Source organism: Panthera uncia, chromosome D4, assembly GCF_023721935.1.
Source record: "Panthera uncia isolate 11264 chromosome D4, Puncia_PCG_1.0, whole genome shotgun sequence".
NCBI lineage: Eukaryota > Metazoa > Chordata > Mammalia > Carnivora > Felidae > Panthera > Panthera uncia.
The window spans coordinates 67,829,934-67,851,188 of record NC_064807.1 but is presented as its reverse complement, the minus strand read 5'-3'; the positions used below and the strand labels follow the sequence as shown (position 1 = coordinate 67,851,188).

At 40.6% G+C, this 21,255-nt stretch overlaps 1 protein-coding gene across 4 annotated transcripts in view; it reads left to right on the top strand.

The window, feature by feature from the left end:
- Positions 1-21,255, top strand: part of TMEM245 (transmembrane protein 245) — a 97,734-nt gene that overhangs the window by 70,611 nt on the left and 5,868 nt on the right. For 2 of the 4 annotated variants that reach the window (XM_049627628.1, XM_049627624.1), the window contains 3 exons: positions 8,186-8,286; positions 10,153-10,327; positions 12,573-12,767. In XM_049627628.1, coding sequence (XP_049483585.1) covers positions 8,186-8,286; positions 10,153-10,327; positions 12,573-12,767 — 471 coding nt within the window. Of the gene's footprint in view, positions 1-4,468; positions 4,739-8,185; positions 8,287-10,152; positions 10,328-12,572; positions 12,768-19,980; positions 21,108-21,255 lie in introns of those variants that run through there. The other 2 variants (XM_049627632.1, XM_049627631.1) reach the window with 2 other exon arrangements.

Below are 21,255 nucleotides of genomic sequence, written 5' to 3'. Positions count from 1 at the left end.
AGTGGGCTAAGAGTTGAAGGAAAGTATTAGCAAACTTGTAAGAGTTAACAGTTTCATCTTAAAGTTTGTAAAGAGTGAGGAGAGAGCTGGTTAAGAACTAAATCTTAACCAGGCACTTGAAACCAGTTCAAGCCCCTGGTGCAGAGAAGTTAGATATACAGTTGACTCCTGAATAATGTGGGGGTTAGGAGACACCAGCGCCCTACACTGCCAAAAATCCACATAGGACTTTTGACTCTCCAGAAAGTTAACTGCTAATAGCTTACTGTTGACTAGAAACCTTACTTATAAGCAGTCAGTTAAAGCATACTTTGTATGTTGTTCTTATTGTATACTGTATTCTTAGTTTAGTAAGCCAGAGAAAAGAATATGTTATTAAGAGAATCATAAGAGAAAATACATTTTTTTAAGTTTATTTATTTTGAGAGAGAAAGAGAGAGAGAGAGAGAGAGAGAGAGACAGTGTGAGTGGGGGAGGGGCAGAGAGAGGGAATCCCAAGCAGGCTCCATGCTGCCAGCACAGAGCCTGATGTGGGGCTTGAACCCACAAAGCTCAGATCATGACCTGAACCCAAACCAAGAGTTGGATGCTTAACTGACTGAGCCACCCAGGTGCCCTGAAAATACATTTTCAATACCATATCAAAAAAAAAAAAATCCGCATGTAAGTGGACTAGTGTAGTTCAAATGTGTTGTTTAAGGATCATTCATACAGTTGTATAAACGAGGCATGGACACACATCTTTAGTACCGTACAGTATAAATGCACAATAGTGTTTATTAGGGGAAATTCAAAGACTGATTGTGAATGAATTTGGAATTTTTATTCACAGAGAGGTATGTTTAGGGACCCCCGTTGGATTGGATGCCCTGTAGCCTGCCTTCCAGTTGAAGGGAACCCTGCCCTTTATGGCTCTGTGTATAATAGATAGGACTGTCTAATGGTGGAAGCTTTCTGGATGAGGATGCGACCTTGTTAGAAAGCGGGGAGCTTCCACCTCTGTGGCTGGTGTCAGTCCCATCCCTTGAGCTACATCAGACCTGCTAAGCCAGCTCAACTGAGCTACCAAAACATGGGAAGAAAAGAGCATCCAGTGTCTTCTGAATTTGATTCTGTTAAATTGCTGAGTGCTGGGAAAGCCTGGAGATGCAGTTGGAGAATAATGTCAATGAGTTTTGAAGAATCACTGGAAAAACAGAGGTCCCAGAAGACTGAGCACAGGCAAACACTCTATTCAAGAGAGAAGATTGAAGTAGACAGTAGAGGAAGACTAATGTTACATACCTATTATAGCCTGATGAATTTGATGCAGATTTTCCTGTAAATTTCCATAGTAGATGCTTGATCATATGGTTGTGAATAGTTACAAAGGGAAGGGTAATTTCCAGTGGCACCATGCATTCACCTGGCACGGGTCATATGTAACCACCCTTAGAAAAATGCCACAAGCCAGAGCTTTTGTGATTTTTACAAGAGATTTGGTGAAGTATATCATAGTGTCTTTCCTGGATGGCAAGATAGAAGAATGCTTACTGAATTTGAATATCTAAAAAGTGTTGATTAATGGATTGACATCATTGAGTGAATGAAATGAGAGAATGATCTTTCATTGGTATGATTATAAGGAATAAATACGCCCGCATTGATTAAACTAGTGATTTCTGGTAACCCGTTCAAACTGTATTGTGTATGCCATTAATTATGTGTCAAATGAAGTTGTGTTAGATTATGAAAATGAACAATTCCCAGTCTCTGAATTTCAGGTTCCAAAGAACCTGAGAGATGAGTGATTATACACTCAGTATTTTGGATTTTTGCTCCGGTAGCTTCATCGGTACCTTATAATTTAAAAAACTTAAGTCTAAAACTTTGTGGTATGCTGCTTTCACTCTCAGCTTTGCCGTACCCTGCACCCCTTTAGCAAAGATTGGTTTTCTTCCAAAAACCGCCAGGAGAAAAGAGAAAGTTACCACGTGCGTTATTTTTAGCCTTACTACAATGCTACCTGGTAATAGTGACACAATTCTCTGAAAGCACCAACTTAATTGCATGCTTACTGTGCACCAGTCACTAAGCTTACCACTTGAGTTGCAGTGTTAATGTCCATCATACCGTTATGAAGTGAATGCTTGCCGTAATGCCAACATTATGAAGTTAAATGTTGTCTCTATTTGACAGTTAGGAAGAGTGAAGCTCAGAGAAGTTGTACAGTTTTGAAGATCATGCCACACTAATCAGTGACAGAATGAGATTCCAGAGCAGTGGGTGACAGAGCCAGAGCTCTTGTGGCCCCGTTGCCCTGTTGTTCCTGCCGAATCCATGTCCTGTTTGCCTTCACTAATGTTTCTCATTTATGAGCGCGTTCTTGACTGTTTGCTTCCTCAACACTCTTACGTTTCATTCATATGTTCCTTCTCTGAGCAGTCTCCTAACCTCCAGGCCAATGGCCTTCACTTCTGTCCCTTCTTTTGTCCATCCTCTACACTGACATATGCTGAGCACCCACTGTGCCAAACCCTGACTTACACATTTTGCATGTATTATTTCACTGATCCCTTGTCTGGTCCCCTCATTCACCCAGGAAAGAGTCCGCTGGTCAGAAATCAAGAAAATCTTTTAAACTGGGAGTGTAGTTCATGTTTTTTTTTTTCATGAAGGCTGGAAAAAGAATAAAAAATGAGGGCCTGAGTTATTCCCAAGTGAAAAGGCAATAACGACCCTCTTGAAATTGTTGGATCTGTGCACTAGATCACTCGGATGTACTAGCTCCCACGATAGGCATCCACCTGACTAAAAGCCAGTGCGTTGGGTGCGGAGTGGGTCATAGAGTTCTACGTAGCGTTGCACCAGCAAGGCACAGACACACACATTGTGGCCGCCACATGTGGCCTGTTGCATCTTTCATTGCTGCTGTGTTCCTCTCCCCTTTCCCCATGTTCTACTTCTATTTTCCAGAACGTTTCACTCTAATACGGTGATTAGGACCCCAGTTTGCCTCGGGATGGGTATACTGAGCCTTAGTCCCCTTTTGGAAGTGGTCAGCTAGGATAGCCACTATCGAATAATGGCCCTGGCCAGAGCCAGATGCAGGTGTCATGCAGCTGCCCAGGCTTCTCTTGGTGGTCTCTTGGCCTTGAGGACCATTAAGTACATGTTTGGCCTGCAGGTGAATATCTTCGTAATATAGAATAGGAATCTGGATACCAAAAATACATCTTCATCCAACATCTTGATCTTTAGTGAGTTGGGTGACTGGATTTGGAGTTAGTGTACCAGAGTGATCTAGTACACCGATCCAACAATTCCCAGAAGAGTTTTCTTGCCTTTTAACTGTGACTGGCTCAGTACCATTCCTCCCACCCTCACCCTCATTTTGAACTTTCTTCTTCTTTTTCTTTTTTAGAGAAAAGATTTTAACAGATTTACCTGATTTTTGACCAAGAGTCAGTCTGTCTCTGTCTCTCTCTGTCTCTGTCTCTCTCTTTTTAAAGTTTATTTGAGAGAGAGAGAGTGTGCACAAGTGGGGAAGGGAGCAGAGGGAGAAAGAAAGAATGAATCCTAAGCAGGCTCCTTGTAGAGCCTGACATGGTGCTCAAACCCACAAACTGGGAGATCATGACCTGAGCCAAAACCAAGAGTCGAATGTTTAACTGACTGAGCCACCCAAGTGCCCCAAGCGTCTCTTTTCCGGATGAATCAGAGGCACTAGCAAGGAGTCAATGGAACAACATAGACAAAGCATGTAACGCAGTGCTTGGCTCATACTGGATTGTGTTAGTTTCTGATTGTAGCTCTAACATTACCATAAGCTTAGTGGCTTAAACCACATAGATTTTTTTATCTGACAGTTCTAGAGGTCAAAAGGCCTAAAATTAGACTCTCAGCAGGCCTGCGTTCTTTCTGGAAGCTTTATGGGAGAATCGGTTTCCTTGCCCTTTCCAGCCTCTGGAGGCTGCCTGCACTCCTTGGCTTGTGGTCTTTCATGTTCAAAGCTGGCAATGTAGTGTCTTCAAATGTCTCCTTCTCTCTGACCTCTGCTTTTGTCCTCATGTCTCCTTCTGTAACTCTGACTCTCCTACATCCCTCTTTTTATAATTTTTTTTTTTTTACTGAGATAAAATGCATACACATGAAATTCACCATTTTAACCATTTTAAAGTATACAATTCAGTGGTTTTAATATATTCACAATTTGTGCATCCATCACCTCTGTCTTATATCAGCCACCTCCCTCTTATAAGGACTTCTGTAATTACATTGTGCCAATCCAGTAATCCAGGATAATCACCTTGATCTCACAATGCTTACTTAGCTCAGTCACATCTGCAAAGTCCCATTTGCCAAATAAGGTAACATATTCATAGGGCCTGGGCATGGATGTAGACATTTTTATGGGGCTGTTACTCAGTTTACCACATGGGGTACTTAGCAAACATTAGTGTCTCTTGACCTTACCTTCTTATTTCAGGAACACTCAGCTCTTGCACTGCAACTTTCTAGAGTCTTCATCATCAGAATACTCTGAGCATTGGGGCGCCTGGGTGGCTCAGTCGGTTAAGCGGCCGACTTCAGCTCGGGTCATGATCTCGCGGTCCGTGAGTTCAAGCCCTGCGTCGGGCACTGTGCTGACAGCTCAGAGCCTGGAGCCTGTTTCAGATTCTGTGTCTCCCTCTCTCTCTGCCCCTCCCCCGTTCATGCTCTGTCTCTCTCTGTCTCAAAAATAAATAAACGTTAAAAAAAAAAAATTAAAAAAAAAATACTCTGGGCATCAATGAAACATACTGATCTCAAGAAATAGTAAATACCATAGCACCAAAAATAGTTACTGTTTATTGGGCACCTAGTGTACCACTGGGTCACTTAATAGGGGCTTCAGATGCATTGTCATTTAGGTTTTCACGAGCTGAATTGCTCTTTCTGCCAGTATCCACCCCCATAATACTATAAATATTAAATTTAGCCTCACATCTTGAGGAGATGTGGTGTAATATAGCAGACAGTGACTTCTGGCTGATTGACCATGGACTCTACACTTTCTTTTAATTGAGAGATGAAAGGAATTGCTGGTGTTTCTTATAAAATTAAAACATACCGTATGACCCAGCATCTCCATTTCTAGGTATTTACTGAAACGCAGTGAAGGTGTATGTCCATGCAAAGACTTCTGCTCAAGTGTTCATAGCAACATTATTCACAGTAGCTCCAAACTGGAAAAACCCAAATGTCCATCAGCTGGTGATTACATAATCTAATTGTGCTATATCCAAGTAATGGACTACTCAGCAGTTAAAGAGGAACAAAGTGCTGATAACCATGTGGGTGAATCTCAAAATATTGAACGAGATTAAAGAAACCCAACACAAAAGCTACATAATGAAAGTGTGAATGTCCTTGACACTCCTGAACTATACACTTAAAAATGGTTAAATGGCAAATTGCTTGGTATGTATATTTTACCACAATTTTTTAAAAAGCTGCATAATGTGGGGTGCCTGGGTGGCTCAATCCATTAAGCGTCCGACTTCGACTCAGGTCATGATCTCCCCGGTTCGTGGGTTCGAGCCCCCGCGTCCGGCTCTGTGCTGACAGCTCAGAGCCTGGAGCCTGCTTCGGATTCTGTGTCTCCCTCTCTCTGCCCCTCCCCTGCTCATGCTCTGTCTCTCTCTGTCTGTCAAAAATAAATAAATGTTTAAAAAAATAAAAAAACTGCATAATGTATGATTATATTCATATGAAATTCTAGAAAAGGCAAAACCATTGTGGCAGAAAGCATATCTAGTTGATGTCAGGGATCAGGATTCAGGGAGGGATAGACTGTCAAAGGGCATGAGGGAACGTTTTGGGGTGACGGAAGTGGTCTATATCTTGATTGTGATGATGGTTACACAACTGTACACATTTGCCAAAATTTGTTGAATTTTATTGTTTGTAAATTATAGTTCAGTAAAGCTGATTAAAAAAGAAAAAAATGCTAGGAATTTGATGGAGCTAAAAAAAATTCTGTCTACTAGTAAATTGTTAGGGGATTTTTCTTTGCTGTTTTATAAAAACCTTGTGTACCAGATCATAAGTAATAAGATAGAGGGGAATGCCTTGCCTTTTCATCCTTCATTGGGTTACATGAAAATGTTTAGTAACTGTAAACAGCATGGGATGCATTTAGGATCCACAAAATTACTTGCGAGTTGCCTTAGTGAGAATGTTACAGCAATGAGTATTCCCAGAGGTAAAGAAGAAGGGCGATTGTGTGCTGTTTCCTAGAAGTGGTCCTTTTTGGATTGAGTTTTGCCTCCGTGCCACCCAGAGGGGGAGATTCAGTTGCAATATTTTGTTGCACCTTTGATGTCAACTTCATTTTGGCTTAAGAGTTTTTGAATAACATGAGGTTGGTGAAAAAATTTTTGAATAACATTAAGGTTGGTGAAAACATCTATCTTTTGTCATTGACCTCCCCAGTTCTGTTCCAATTCTGTACTTTTTTTCCTTAGACGTTATTCTTATTAATCTCCCTGGGGTATTTGACCTTAATATCATCCCCTCTTTCTCAAAAGCTTCTTTCTCCTTTGGTCTCTTGGAATACTACACTCTAGTGACTTTTCTGCCTACTGCAGAAGTGATTTCATGATCTCTTTGGCTGGTGTATTTTTGTCCTTAGGTCCCCTGTGGGAACGCAGCCCATTGCCCCATTTTCTCTAGGTTTGCCCCTGGGGATATCTTCTCCTTTCCTATGATTCATCTCTTCTGGCACATCTCAAAGTTTTTGTCCCAAGTTCTCCATTGACTTTGTCTTTTATTTCCAGCTACCTCAAGGGTATTTTCATCATCCTTATTTCTTACCATTGCCCAAACCAAATGTATTCCCTTATCTCCCGTGTCTTCGCTCATTCTGGGCTTTTCCACGTCTTTGAGACACTGCCATTCTCTCCCCCTCAGGTTTAAAACCTGAAGCTCTGCTAGTTTCTCTTCTTCCTCCGTCTCCTATTCAGTTCAGGTCTTTTCTGTTTCCTCTGGGCTCTCTCCCTTCCTCTCGGTCTTTTTGATACAACTTTAATCTGCATCTTTTTGTCAGAAGGCACATGGCAACCCCATATTCTTGAGTGAAAGCTGCTGGTCAGGATGATGAAGAAGGTTTCACAATTTGGGGAGCCACCGTGTCACCAAATCCATGTGTCAGAACCCTGTTACAATGACTGAATCACTAGGTTGGCTTTGCTCTTACAGCACGTCTCTTGGAATGCTTTGGAAAAGCTTATCGTTTCCTTTTGTGTGTACAGTGTCCCCTTTGCTGCCACGTTCCCTGATTTTTTTTAATTATAGACAGCTTTTCCTTCTCTCATGAGTATATGACCCTGCTTCCCCTGTACCCCCCAGAGTCCTGGTTTTGTAATTTTATGATACCTTTGGCATCATAAACTTATGGTTTGCTGCCTTTGTGTTCTCTCTGAGCAGTTCCTTATTACTTTTCACACAACACTACCTTAATCTTCCAGCTGGAAACCAAAGCTGAAGCACCTGCAATTGCAGATTTTCATGTACTTTGTTCCTACTAATCACCAACTATGTGGATCTGTTTTTACCCCTTTTGTGTTTTCCTCTCTCATTTTACTTGGGAGGTAATAAGATTTTTTTTTTTTTCTTCCATAAATTCTCTCCCAATAACCTGCATTCTTTGATAGCATTTGTAGAAGTTACTCTGTAGGCTTGGTTGCAGAGTTGAAGGAATGTGGGAAAACTTTGTTAATAAGAGAAGACCCATGAAATGCAGGTTAAATTCTCTTGCACTTGTCTTCAAAGGGGAGGGTTGGCCACCGATTTCTTAGAGTTTATGTCCTCAGAAATAAGAGAGTCATACTTACTTTTTGTTTTCCATTTATTTTGGTGGTGGAAGATGTGCTTCAGAGGTGAAAAGTTGATTAATTATTTCAGCGAGCAGGGTATTTTAAGGTGTTTCATTTCAGTTATTTTTTTCATCAGAGAAATTTACTAAACTTGTTCTGGGGTTTTAAAATAAAGGCTTTATGTTTCTTTGAAATAAAATGCAAAGGGCATTCTCAGGCCATTGGAAAAATTGAAGTTGTTATCAGATTTGGAATGAAGTAGCCAGAGGCCTGGAACAACTTCCGTTTTTGCATCGCAATGTGATACTGTGTTTATTTACTTTCCCTTTTATCTTTGGGTATTCTAGAGGGGTGTTTGATGCTTCCCTCAAAATGGCTGGCTTCTACGGATTGTACACTTGGCTGACTCATACTATATTTGGCATCAATATTGTCTTCATACCATCAGGTAACAATAGTATCCTAACTTCCCCTGTCCTCTATTTAAGGAAAATGAAGCCATTTTACGTATGTTGGGAAATGTCATCTTCCTCAAATTTAAAATACTAAATTTTGAGATGTAATCTAGTCTAGATTAGGAGCAGAAGTATGATTTGTAATGTTTATTTATGCTGTATCTCCAGTAGCTAGAATGATACCCAGCACTTAGAAAGCACTGCATAAGGGGCACCTGGGTGGCTCAGTTGATTAAGCCTCCGACTTCAGCTCAGGTCATGATCTCACAGTCCGTCTTGAGTTCAAGCCCTGCATCGGGCTCTGTGCTGATAGCTGGGAGCCCGGAGCCTCCTTCAGATTCTGTGTCTCCCTCTCTGTCTGCCCCTCCCCTGCTTATGCTCTTTGTTCCAAAAATAAATAAAACATTAAAAAACAAAAAGAAAGAAAGCACTGCAGAAGTACTTGATAAATGAGTGAATGTCCTAGCACTTAGCACAGCACACAGTACTCAGTAAATACTTGGTACTCAGTAATAATTGGCACTCAGTAAATGTTTGAATTGAACTGATAGGGAGCAATGAGTTGGTCGAATAGCTCTGTTCCATGAAGGATACTGTCCTAGGGGCAAGACAAATGCCTCTGAGGGCACATAAGCTGTCTCCATACCTCTTAGGATCTATTCTGATAATGCCCTCATTCCATAAGCACCTTGATGGTTCAATAACCATCTTTTACTTTTTCCTCTGCATTATTTCTGCTCCTCTCCTTCCACTTTTCCTTTATTTCTGTGGCTGCTTGTCTGCCCTCTACCATTTCCCCCTTTTGTCCACACACTCTTCTTTACATCCCCAAGTTCATTCATGTTCTTTCCTACTTCAGTCTTGGCTAAGCCACTCTTTGACATGCAAGCAGCCTGACAACACATGGAGGTCATTGTTTTATAATGATCTTGTGAGGCAGGCAGGGTAGGTAGTGTTCCTGTTGTGTAGGTGAGAAACCAAAAATTTTCCAAGGTCACATACCTGGTTAGTGGTAGGACCAGAACTAGAATCCATATCTGCCTGACTTTTCCTCTGGAGGGGAACCAGATGAGAGAGAGTGGGCATACAGCTCTGGAAGGGGGTGAACTTGAAGTAACCTCCTTCAACTAGCAGGGCTTTTGTTCTTGTTTTTGTTTAGATTACATTTCACTTTTATTAGAAGCAAGGTGAAGATTATACGTTCCTCTCTGAGGTTTAGAAACTAATTTTTAATTTGCCTTTGGACTCCGTACAAATTTGGACCAATGCTTTACAGTTACATTATAGGACTGTATATGAACTAACCATTGATTCAGAATAACAACTGCAGGGGGCACCTGGGTGGCTCAGTCGGTTCAACATCTGACTCTTGACTTCAGCTCAGCTTAAGATCTCATGGTCATGAACTTGAGCCCCAACTTCGTGAAATCAAGCCTCACGTGGGGCTCCGTGCTAGGCATGGAGCCTGTGTAAGATTCTGTGTCTCCTGCCCTCTCTGTCCCTTTGCCCCTACCCTGCTCGTGCATGTGCTCTTTCTCTTTCTCTCTCTCTCTCGGAGGAAAAAAAGAGACAACAACTGCAGGATACTAGAATTTTGTTGCTTAAGAGGAAACCCAGGATGTAGACACACACTTTAGAAAGATTTTCAGCATCGGGTTTTAAGATATAAGGTATCAGACCTCCGTTTAACTAGCAGATTCAGTTACACAGGGCATTATCATGGGCTAAAATTTGAGTTTGTATTTATTTCCCTTGTTTTGGTGTAAACTTTTAAGTAGGAAGAACCAGTTGTGAGGTTCTGTTGTTCTGTCACTCTTTTAATGTGGTGTTCAGTTGCTTTTCTTTCAATTTCTTATTAGCGTTAGCAGCAATCCTCGGAGCGGTGCCATTTCTGGGGACATACTGGGCGGCAATACCTGCCGTTCTAGACCTGTGGCTCACACAAGGCTTAGGGTGCAAAGCCATCTTACTGCTGGTTTTTCATCTCTTGCCAACATACTTTGTAGACACTGCCATCTACTCTGATATATCAGGGTAAGTACCCATAGAACTTCTCAAGTTGTTGGTGAATCCTATCCAGGGATTTATGTGACCTTTTTTTTAAGGAGAGTTGTTTGTTTTGTTTTGTTTTGTTTTTCTTTTGGGGATGGGAAAAGGGACACGTGGTAGGATTTTTCTGTGAAGTAGTCTTTCGTGATCCCACTGATAGAATCAAAATTTAATGTAATATAATTAATACCATTTTCAAGGTATGCTATTTTCTTATTACATAAGTATTTAAAATGTATGAGACCCTGGGTTAACACAAAATTATGTATAATCTTCTGTTTTAGTGACATTAATCTAGGAAAGAAATATTACTAGATGTACATAAATAGCTATAAGTACAATAATGAATTAGAGGTTATTTTCAGAACTACTTTGCTCTTGGAGAAAAACATTATTAAATTGTATGTCTGAGGATCCATGTGCAACCAAATCTCATCAAGTTAATGTCTGATAAGCAGAGTTCTCTTTACTTAAGATATTATAGTATGGTTCTATGATGAATACAGGTTAAATTTAAGACAGAATCCAAACACTGACCGTATAATAAATAAATACCTGTTTTTATAGATTTTGGTACCTCTTTTCAAAATTGCACTAAGTAAATCAAGCCAATTCTCATTTAGTCATGTATCCATATTCTCATTGCTTGTTAGAATCTAGGATGTGACCACATGCTGAACTCTAATCAGCTACCCCAGTTCAGAATACGCGTACTGAAACTATCATAATAGGTAATATAGTAAATTTTCTGCAAGTAAAACTTACTGTCGCAGTAAGTGTTCATGGAAAGAGTGACCTCCAGTTAATTTGAAATTATATAGGGACAAATTGCCACCTTGTTTTCGCTCTAGTAAGTTAAAGCAGAAACAAATGGTATATAACTGAAGGCCTAGACTTCCCAAGCAAAAGGAAATCAACAACTGCATATGCCGGCCTTAGTGGCACTTTTATGTCTAAAACTTGAAAGAGAAAATGAAAGACCAAAGGAGGACATCAGAGTATGGTTAACTAGTACTTAACAGTTGAAACAGTAAGAGTAGTTACGTGATTTATGGTTAAATGATTTCATTTCTCTAAACTTTGCTATAAATTTTTTATTGAGGTTTCTAGCTAGAATTTAAAATTTATGTGATTTTATCTTAATAATACCTTATTTAACCAGCATCATCAGGAAATATTTTGTGTAAATTGCTTTAGTTTTTAAATAAAGGAAACTTTCATTTAAAAGCTTCCACACTTTTTTCTTTTTTAACTGTAAAGCATTTTTGAGAGAAAAAGTTTTTGATGTATTATTTAGGGGAAAAGCTTACTTATGTGGCATATGTGGAATATTGCCCTAAAATTTTCCCCGCCATTTTTTTTGAATGAGCAAGATAGTTTATGAATATACTGTATTGGTTTTCTGAAGACTAGCTCACCTTAAATGTTATTTATTGAATTGTAACATAATTCAGAACAGAACATTATTCCAGAGTGTCAGCTATTTGCCCCTCAGTAAATTGTTCAAGTCATCTGTGTTTGAAAACTAGAAATAGAACATACCTTATTTCCAAGTCCTTCTTATGTCCGTGGTCATTTGTTACTGTTATCAGTATGCCGTGCTGCTGTGATCTGCCTTACTGTATACCACTTATGTAAGTGATACTGTGATAAGCTGGAAGGCAATTAGGACTCTCCTGTGAAATAGAATCTTGGGCTTTGTGATGGATAGTTTCCTCATGAGGCCTTTTAGCATTACCTGTGTTTAATAACTATTTTAGAAGGTTGCCCCAAGTCTAACTTATGCATATCATGGGTGCTGTTATATTATCTTATAAAAAGCATAATTATTTGAATTACACACTGCATTGTGCCCACTTAACTATCCTTGATGGAAGTTAACTTAACAAGTGACTTAGCAACGATTCCTCAGTCAACACTCACCTAGGCCAGGCAGCTGTGTGAGGGGTGTAGGATACCTGTTAACAGTCTGACTTAACTCCTTCCATTGTGGGACCTTAGAAAAAGGAAAATGTTGTACTTGTTACCTAGGTAAGAAACTGTTTGGCTCTCATTATTATTACAACCGATGTTTAGTTACCTGCACTGATGTACTCTAAATAAAACTGGTCATGCAATCAATGGCCTTATATGTTAGGAATGAACATTGTGTTAGAGATGTGTTTCAGATTGACTCCAAAGTTTATGTGTGTAAAAAACCATGAGCTAACCTGTATGCTCTTTATTCCAGAGGTGGGCATCCTTACTTGACAGGCTTGGCAGTGGCTGGTGGGGCGTACTACTTAGGCCTGGAAGGAGCAATCATTGGGCCCATACTTCTCTGCATACTCGTGGTCGCTTCCAATATCTACAGTGCCATGCTAGTGAGTCCCACGAATTCAGTGCCCACGCCAAACCAGACCCCATGGCCTGCTCAGACTCAGCGGTGAGTTAAAGCAGAATGATCATGAATCGTGTGTGAAACTGAACTATCCTGTCTCTATAGTTTTTCACCCCAATAGTCTGTCAGCATATAGGTATTTCAGTGTGCATGCTCTGCTTAAGATTGTAGAAGACACTAAGGAAAGAGAAACCATTTGTTTGCAGACATTTGGGTTTCAGATACCAGGAAAACTTGAAAACAAAATTGGGACAGAATGGTTCATGTCATGAAAGACCAAAAATAGATTAAAAAATTAACAAACCCACTTGGACATGGTGTACCCTATTAAAAGAGAGTCAGGAAATAGGACAACCAAATGCAGTGCTGTAATCAATGATAGGACTTTGGATTAGTGATGGGGAGAATCTATAAAGAACATTTCTGGAACAATTAGAGAAATCTGAATATGAGCTATATATTAAACAGTATTATTGTATCAGTGTTTAATTTCATAGGGATGATTAATGACACTCTGGTTGTATAGCAGAATATCCTCAAGGGGTGAGATGTCAAGATGTCTGCAACTTATTTTCAAATAGTTCAGCCAACACTAATAGTAACTAGAACAACATGTTAACAATTGGTGAATCTAGATGAAGGATATATGGTTGCTAATTGCACCAGTCTTTTGATTTTTCTTTAGGTTTACACTTTTTCAAATGAAAAAGTTGGAGGGGCCCCCGGATGGCTCATTCAGTTAAGCATCTGACTCTTGGTTTCAGCTTAGGATCTCATGGTTCAGAAGATTGAACCCCACATTGGGCTGTGTGCTGAAGATGCAAAGCCTACTTGGGATTCTCTCTCTCTGCCCTTCCCCTGCTCTATCTCAAAATAAATAAATAAACATTCACATTAAAAAGTTGGGGGAGAAGTTTTTGAGTGCACCAGTATGGAGTTATAACTTATTTTGCATGTACAGACAGACATTGAACTCATAATTGCTGTCTTCTGTCACCAACATACCTTAAGATAAATTATAATGTAATGTAAATTGTAATTTAAAATTTTCCCCTGATTGTGTCAAAATTTAAAAAAAATTATTTTTAAAGTTTATTTTTATTTGAGAGCACAAGCCGGGGAGGGGCAGAGAGAGGGGGAGAGAAAGAATCTCAAGCAGGCTCCGTGCTGTCAGCACAGAGCCCTACACTGAGTCCTCATCTGACAAACTGAGATCACGACCTGAGCCAAGATCAAGAGTTGACAATTAGCCAACTGAGCCACCCAGGTGCAATTAAAAAACAAAACAAAACAAAAACCTTTTTATTCAGGCATGTCTTACATGAGCTGAGATGCACATCTTAAATATACAACTTGATGGGATGATTTTTTTCATATACGTATACCCATATAAGCATGGGTATTAAGATATAGAGTATTAAGATACAGAGTATTTACTCCAAAAGCCTTCCCCATACAACCTCTCAGTCGGACCCCTTCCCTGCTTATAATCTGACCACTACACCCTCTCAGTCAGACCCCTTCTCTGCTTATAATCTGACCACTGTCACCTTAGATTGGCTTTGCCTGTTTTTGAACTTCACGTAAAAGGAGTCATGTCCTAAGTATTTGGGAGTCAGGCATCTTTTGCTCACCACTGTGTCTATGGCATCCACCCACATTGTTGCACGTCAAGGTCATTCTTTATTATTGCCACCTGGTATTCCAGTATACGAATAGACCACAATTTATTCATTGCAGTATTGATGGACATTTGCGTAGCTTCCAGTTTCTATTCTGAACCTGTCTTGTAGTACGTGTGTCCTGATAGACATGTGTACTTCATTTGTGTATATACCAAGAAGAGGAAGGGCGAAGTGCACAGCTGGTTTAACTTTAGTGAATACTTGTTAAGCAGTTTTTCTTTGTGTATGTACCAGAAATCACATGTTAACAACCAAAAGGTAAGGTAAACTTTTAACAGTGCAAAAAAGTAAGAAGTCTCAGAATATAGGATTTTAACTTTTCAGAGACTATACTACATTGTCCTTCTTATTCTCAACTGGAAAATATTTTTTTCCTGCCATTAGGTGTTCTAGTGTAATCGAGGAGTCATTAACAAGTTGATTCTGAAAAAATATTTACTGAAACTATCTTTTTATTTAAAATTCTTTAGAGACCTGGTTCTGCTCATTTAGTGTTGTGTTGTATGTTGTGAAGAAGACGTGGTCCTTTAACTCAGAACAGGTAGAATATAGTTTCTGAATTAGACCCAGTTGGTTAGAGGGCCATTTTAGCTAATGCAAGGCACCTACTTGATGGCAGGGAAAAAATCCATTTCCTTAAAAAGAATAAAAGGAGAGGCACTTACGCAGTTGTAACAAAAGCCATTTTGAAGGTGGTGACACTATGATACCCATTTCTGCCTTTGCCTCTTACAGGCAAGTGTGTGGATACCTGAGAAACCAGTGGACAGTTGCTTGAAAGCAATAAAGAGCACATGATAACTGGAACCCTACTCCTTGGGTGTCCATACAAAAAACAGAGAGAACATTGGTTGATCAATATTTTGCTGTTATTTTATTTATTTATGTTTTTAAACGTGAGTAATTAAGTATATACAGTGTATACAGTGTAGTCTGGCTTTGGGAGTAGATTCCTGTGATTCATCACTTATATACAACACCTAGCGCTCATCTCAATGAGTGCCCTCCTCAATGCCCATCACCCATTTTCCCCACCCCCCACCCTTAGTTCTCTGTATGTAAGAGTCTCTTATAGTTTGCCTCCTCTCTGTTTGTAACTTACTTTTCTTTCCCTTCCCCTATGGTCTTCTGTTAAATTTGTCAAATTCCACATATGAGTGAAAACATAGGATGTGTGTCTTTCTCTGACTGACTTATTTCACTTAGCATAATACCCTCCAGTGAAGGGTGAATTCCAGTGAATTTTCCAGTGAAAATTCTTTTTCATTGCTGCGTAGTATTCCATTGTGTGTGTGCATCTGTGTGCATGTGCACGCACACACATATATACACACCGCATCTTTAAAAAAATTTTTTTACTGTTTATTTTTGAGAGACAAAGTGTCACATCTTTTTAAAACAATTTTTTTAATGTTTTTTTTTATTTTTGAGAGACAAAGCGTGAGTGGGAGAGGGGCAGAGAGAGAGGGAGACACAGAATCCAAAGTAGGCTCCAGGCTCTGAGCTGTCAGCATAGAACCCGATGTGGTACTCAAACCCATGAACCATGAGATCATGACCAGAGCCGAAGTCGGACGCTCAACTGACTGAGCCACCCAGGTGCCCCCACATCTTCTTTATTCATTCACCAGTTGATGGACATTTGGGTTTTGCTGTTATTTTAGAAAAACTTACAGTGATTCAAAGTTAGTAAAGCAGGAGTTGGTTTTTAAGGTGAAACAAAAGAAACTAATATAAATTCTTCCAGAGACAAATGACCTCTTTCCCCTTCTCCCTTTTGAAGGCAGTATGTTGTCACTTAGGTGAAGTGGGGGTTGAAAAATATAGCGTGAGGGCTTTTATAGTCTTCATCTTTTTTTTTTTCCTTAGAAATTACGTATACGTGTAGCTGAAAAGGTCAAAAATTTCTACAAAGCTTGTTGCGAAAAATATCCTTTGCCTTTTCCCTTTCCCTTCTTCTCTGAGAAGAACCACTTTTTGACTTTTTTGATTTGATTTTTTTCTCCATATCTTGAAATAGAATCTTTATTTCTTGATTTTTTTTCATGAATAGGCATTTTCTTTTTATTTCCCAATTAGAAGGTGAAAAATTAGCTCTTTTACCACCACCCTCCCACTATTGAACCGTGATACTGGTTCGATCAGTATTTGGCCCTTAAATTATTATGACCGTAAATTATATTCCTGTTTGAACCTTCTTGTATATTCTGTATTTCCTTACTTTATACAACTTTTTGCTTTTCTTTGCGTTATAAAGGTCCTGTTTTTTGTTGACTTTGTTTTCTGAATACTCCTAACTAGCCTCAAGCTATGTGCCGGCTGTTTGCATCTCCTCGCTCAGGATATTAGTTGCAATGAGTATGCTACAAGCTTTATCTTCCTGGTAAAGTCTCTGCTGGAGCCTTCTCATCTGCTCCAGTGGATGCTGGCTGCCCTTTCGCCTACTCTTCAGCTATCAGCTGTCATTCCCTCAGTTCTCCCCTGTGTTGGAATGCTTACTTCCTGTATAATTTCCCATATCATTTTCTTTCCTGATTTATTTCCTTTTTGTTGGAGCACAGCCTCCTATAGATTTTTGGGAAAGAATGCATAGGAAATGAGTTTCGGTGATGATATAGGACTGGAAAGTTTTCTCTTAAGGCCGTACTTAATAGCTTGCCTCGGTTTAGAATTTTATGTTTGAAAATTTTTACCTTTAGACTTTCTGTTTATTTCTTCATTGTGTTCTGGCTTCCATGGTTGTTAAAAGTCTGAAGCCATTCTGATTCCTGGTTCTTTGTAATTTATTTGAAAACCGATAGGATGCTCTTATTTTATTTTACTTTTTTTTGTTGGTGTTCGGATTGGTGCTGGATGAGACCTTTAAAATTGGAAACTTATGTTCTGTAGTCCTAAAGTTTTTCTTGAATTATTTGATCTGTGATTTCCTTCTCGCCCTTTCAGAAACTTATTTTGATGTTGAGTCTTATTCACTGGTCATCTCATTTTCTTATCTCTGCTGTTTTTCCATTTCTGATTCTTTGCTTCCATTTTCTGGGTGATTTCTTCAACTTTATCTTCCAATCCCTCCATAGAGATTTCCATTCTTACCACATTTTTTTTTTTTTTCAGACTGGTTTATTGAGGTGTTATTTACATAGGTAAAATCTACCTTTTTAGGATTCAGGTATTTATTAGTGTGTGTGTGTGTGTGTGTGTGTGTGTGTGTGTGTGTGTGTGAGATGCATAGTAAATTACCACTAAGTTAGTGGCTTAAAACAACATACATTTATTATATTAAATTTTCATGGGTCGGGAGTCCGGGCACAGGGTGGCTGAATTGTCTGCTTCGGCTCTGACAGGGCTGCGGTCAAGATGTCAGCTGGAGCTGGGGTTTCATCCCTGGGCTGGGTTTCAAGCTTGCTTCTTGTTGGCAGAGTTCATTTTCTTGCAGGTGTAGAACTGAGACTTGCAGCTATCCATAGGCAGTTTCCTAACATGGCTGTTTGCGTCTTCGAGGCCAACAGAAGAGCATTTTCCTGGCTTCTCTTTCTGACCACTAAGACTCCTTTTTATTTTTTTTAAATTTTTTTTCCAATGTTTGTTTATTTTTGAGACACAGAGAGACAGAGCATGAACGGGGGAGGGGCAGAGAGAGAGGGAGACACAGAATCGGAAGCCGGCTCCAGGCTCCGAGCTGTCAGCAGAGAGCCCGACGCAGGGCTCGAACTCACAGACCGTGAGATCATGACCTGAGCCGAAGTCGGACGCTTAACCGACTGAGCCACCCCGGTGCCCCTAAGACTCCTTTTTAAAGAGCTTGCCTGAATAGGTGTGGCCCACCCAGTATGCTCTGCTTTTGATTAATTTTTTTAATCCTTTTCTTATTTTTTAAGTTTATTTACTTATTTTTGAGAGAGAGAGAGAGAGAGCACAAGCAGGGGAGGGACAGAGAGAAGGAGAGACAGAATCCCAAGCATTTTCTGCCAGTGATAGGGGCAGTTGGTTGGCCAGGTGGAGGTAGGTGAGGATATTGGAGCAGTGGAGTCGTGCTGCTTTTTAAACAGACTTGAAGACAGTTCTGCTGTATTTAGCCCCACCTAACACCACTTCCGGAAGTTTACTTGGTATCACCAGTTCCTGAGCCTCATGAGAGATTTTATGGAATAAATCAAATAGTTTCCTGGCTTTTTCCACTACTGGTCTAGGATCAGCTTTTAGGGTATGCTGGGTCAGAGCAGTTGTCCCATCTGCTTTCCATCTTCTAAAAGTTTATTGCTCTTGGGGCACCTGGATGGCTCAGTCAAAGCTTCCCGACTCTTGCTTTTCAGCTCAGGTCATGATCTTCGGTTTATGGAATTGAATCCGTCATCGGGCTCTGTGCCGACAGCATGGAACCTGCTTGGGATTCTCTTTCTCTCTCTCTCTCCCTCTCAAAATAAATAAACAAACATTAAAAATAAATAAATATGCTTTAAAGGTTTATTGCTCTTACCTCTTATATTCTCTTAAAAAATTTTTTTCCAGATAAATTTATGCCTTAAAAAAATTACCATTACTGGCATTTTAATAGGGTTTTGAGAGGGCCTGAAGGAAACATGAGTTCCAAACCTCACCCTTCAGTGGGAAGTCTAAAGGAGACCTTAAACAGTAACAAACATCACCTCTGCTGACACTTGCTGGGATGAAGTTCTGTGGTAAAACTTTACGTGTGTGATTTTATTTAATCTGTCCAGTGTTCACATATGAGGTTAGGAGCTGTAGGTTTCCATGTTTTATAGATGAGGGAATCAAGGCTTAGAGAGGTTAGCTTGCCCCTAGTCACATAGCTAAAAAGCAGGTGAGCTGGTGCCTTTGAACCAATGATCTTTCTCTTCCTTCTTGAGCCATCCTCCACCCTTCCACCAGAACAAATGTTCCCCTGTTTCCTACCTCGGGGAATGCTATACTCCACTTCCATATGTCAGTTTGTGGTCATTCTTCCTGCTCCCCGTCTCCTCAGTCACCACCCTTACCAAGTCCTGTCTGCTTTCCCTCAGATCTCTTCTTCCTCTGTGTCTGAGGCCCTGAGAGAACGCCCGTATGGCAGCAGCTCAGACAGCTCGAGGAAACATGTCAGGATCAGATCATGTAGGGTCTTGCAGGCCACGTCAAGGACTTTGATCTTCCTCCTAAAGCCAACGGGAGGCCATTTTTGTGGCCATGCCCCTGGTCTGAGCTGGGCGCAGCTGCTGCGTTTCTCACCCGGACTGTGTGGTCATCGTGGTCTCTAACCAGTCTCCCAGCCTCCTCTCTCACGGTTCTCTAGTTCCTTCACACTGCAGCTCACTTGTTCTCTTCCAAACGCAAGCATATCTGATCACAATACTCACTTACCAAAAATGGCCTCCCGTTGGTTTTAGGAGGAAGATCAAAGTCCTTGACGTGGCTTGCAAGATCCTGCATGACCTGATCCTGACATGTTTGTTCTTGCTGTCTGAGCTGCTGCCACACTGGCGTTCTCTCAGGGCCTCAGACACAGCAGGCTTGCTGCGGTGCGATAGCAGAGGCTGGATGGTGACATTTCATTAGGCAGACATACCTTCTGTTTGCAGAGGCAGGCCATGGCAGCTGACGGTACCCATCTGCGAGACTGTTTCTGTGTACTCCCATCTGTCTTCAGACGGATCGACAACTATCCACCTAAGGAAGAACGAAGGGGGGAGGGCCCCCTTTCTTTGATCTTCAGTGTTGATAGTGGTGTTTGCAGTATGATGGGGGTGGATGTCACAGACACCGCACAGTGTAAGGCTCCCAACTATTTTGCCTTGATTCAGTAATTCGAGCACATCACCTCCTCTGTTCTCTGTCGACACTGGGTCTGTCTGGGAGGTGTGGGGGAGGGCAAAAACTCTCCTGCAGTCATGTGTCTTACAGTACTTCCTTGACTTTTAGACAGGATATTCAGATTTGCTTTGATATACTTATTTTACTCCTACCAAAAACTGAGCAGCAAAACCTGCAAGAAGGAAGTAGGAACATATCCCAGGGACTCCTCCAGGAATGCTGTTCTCTGTATTAAGGTTTTCCTTCCCTCTGTCACATCATGACAGTACGGAGTGCGACGCTGGAATGTGGTCCTTTAGGAACTCAACTTAATCTTTCACTAGCAGGAGTTATTAGTAGCCCATTGCTGTTTTTAGAAGCATTCTTTTAATCAGAGTGTGAATATCTTTCATAGTTTAATTTCCGAAGTTAAATCAAAAATGAGTGTCATGTTGTAAAAGAAATCATTTAGTAATTAAACTAAGGTTTAACGCGTCCAACTTTATAGAGCAAGAAGTTTTTTTTTTTTTTTCCTTGTCTTTGCAAAATGAGCTACGAAGGTGTTCTCCAAAAAGTATCACCACTGCCACAGACCTTTACGTTAACGTTCAGAATATCAGCTGGAGTGCCCCTCACTCCCTGTCATGCTAGTTTGGGCTGACGAGGAAAGAAAGAGAATTGAAGGAGGGAAGGGACGTACTTGGCTCACGCTCTGTTCACTGGTGCCTCTCCTTTGCTTCTGTCACTTGAAAACATCCTGAATCCTCTCATTCCTCTGTATTTCCAGTGGTATCACCCAGTGCTGGGCTTACTCAGTAGCCTCTCCACTGGTCCCTGCACTCTGCTCTGTAGTGCAGCCTCTCTGGTTTTCCTTTCTTCTTCTTTTTTTTTAAAAAATTTTTTTTTATTTTTGAGAGAGAGAGAGAGAGAGAGAGTGCAAGCAGGGGAGGGGCAGAGAGACAGGGAGATACAGAATCCGAAGCAGGCTCCAGGCTCCAAGCTGTTAGCACAGAGCCCGACGGAAGGCTCGAACTCATGAGCTGCGAGATCATGACCTGAGGTGA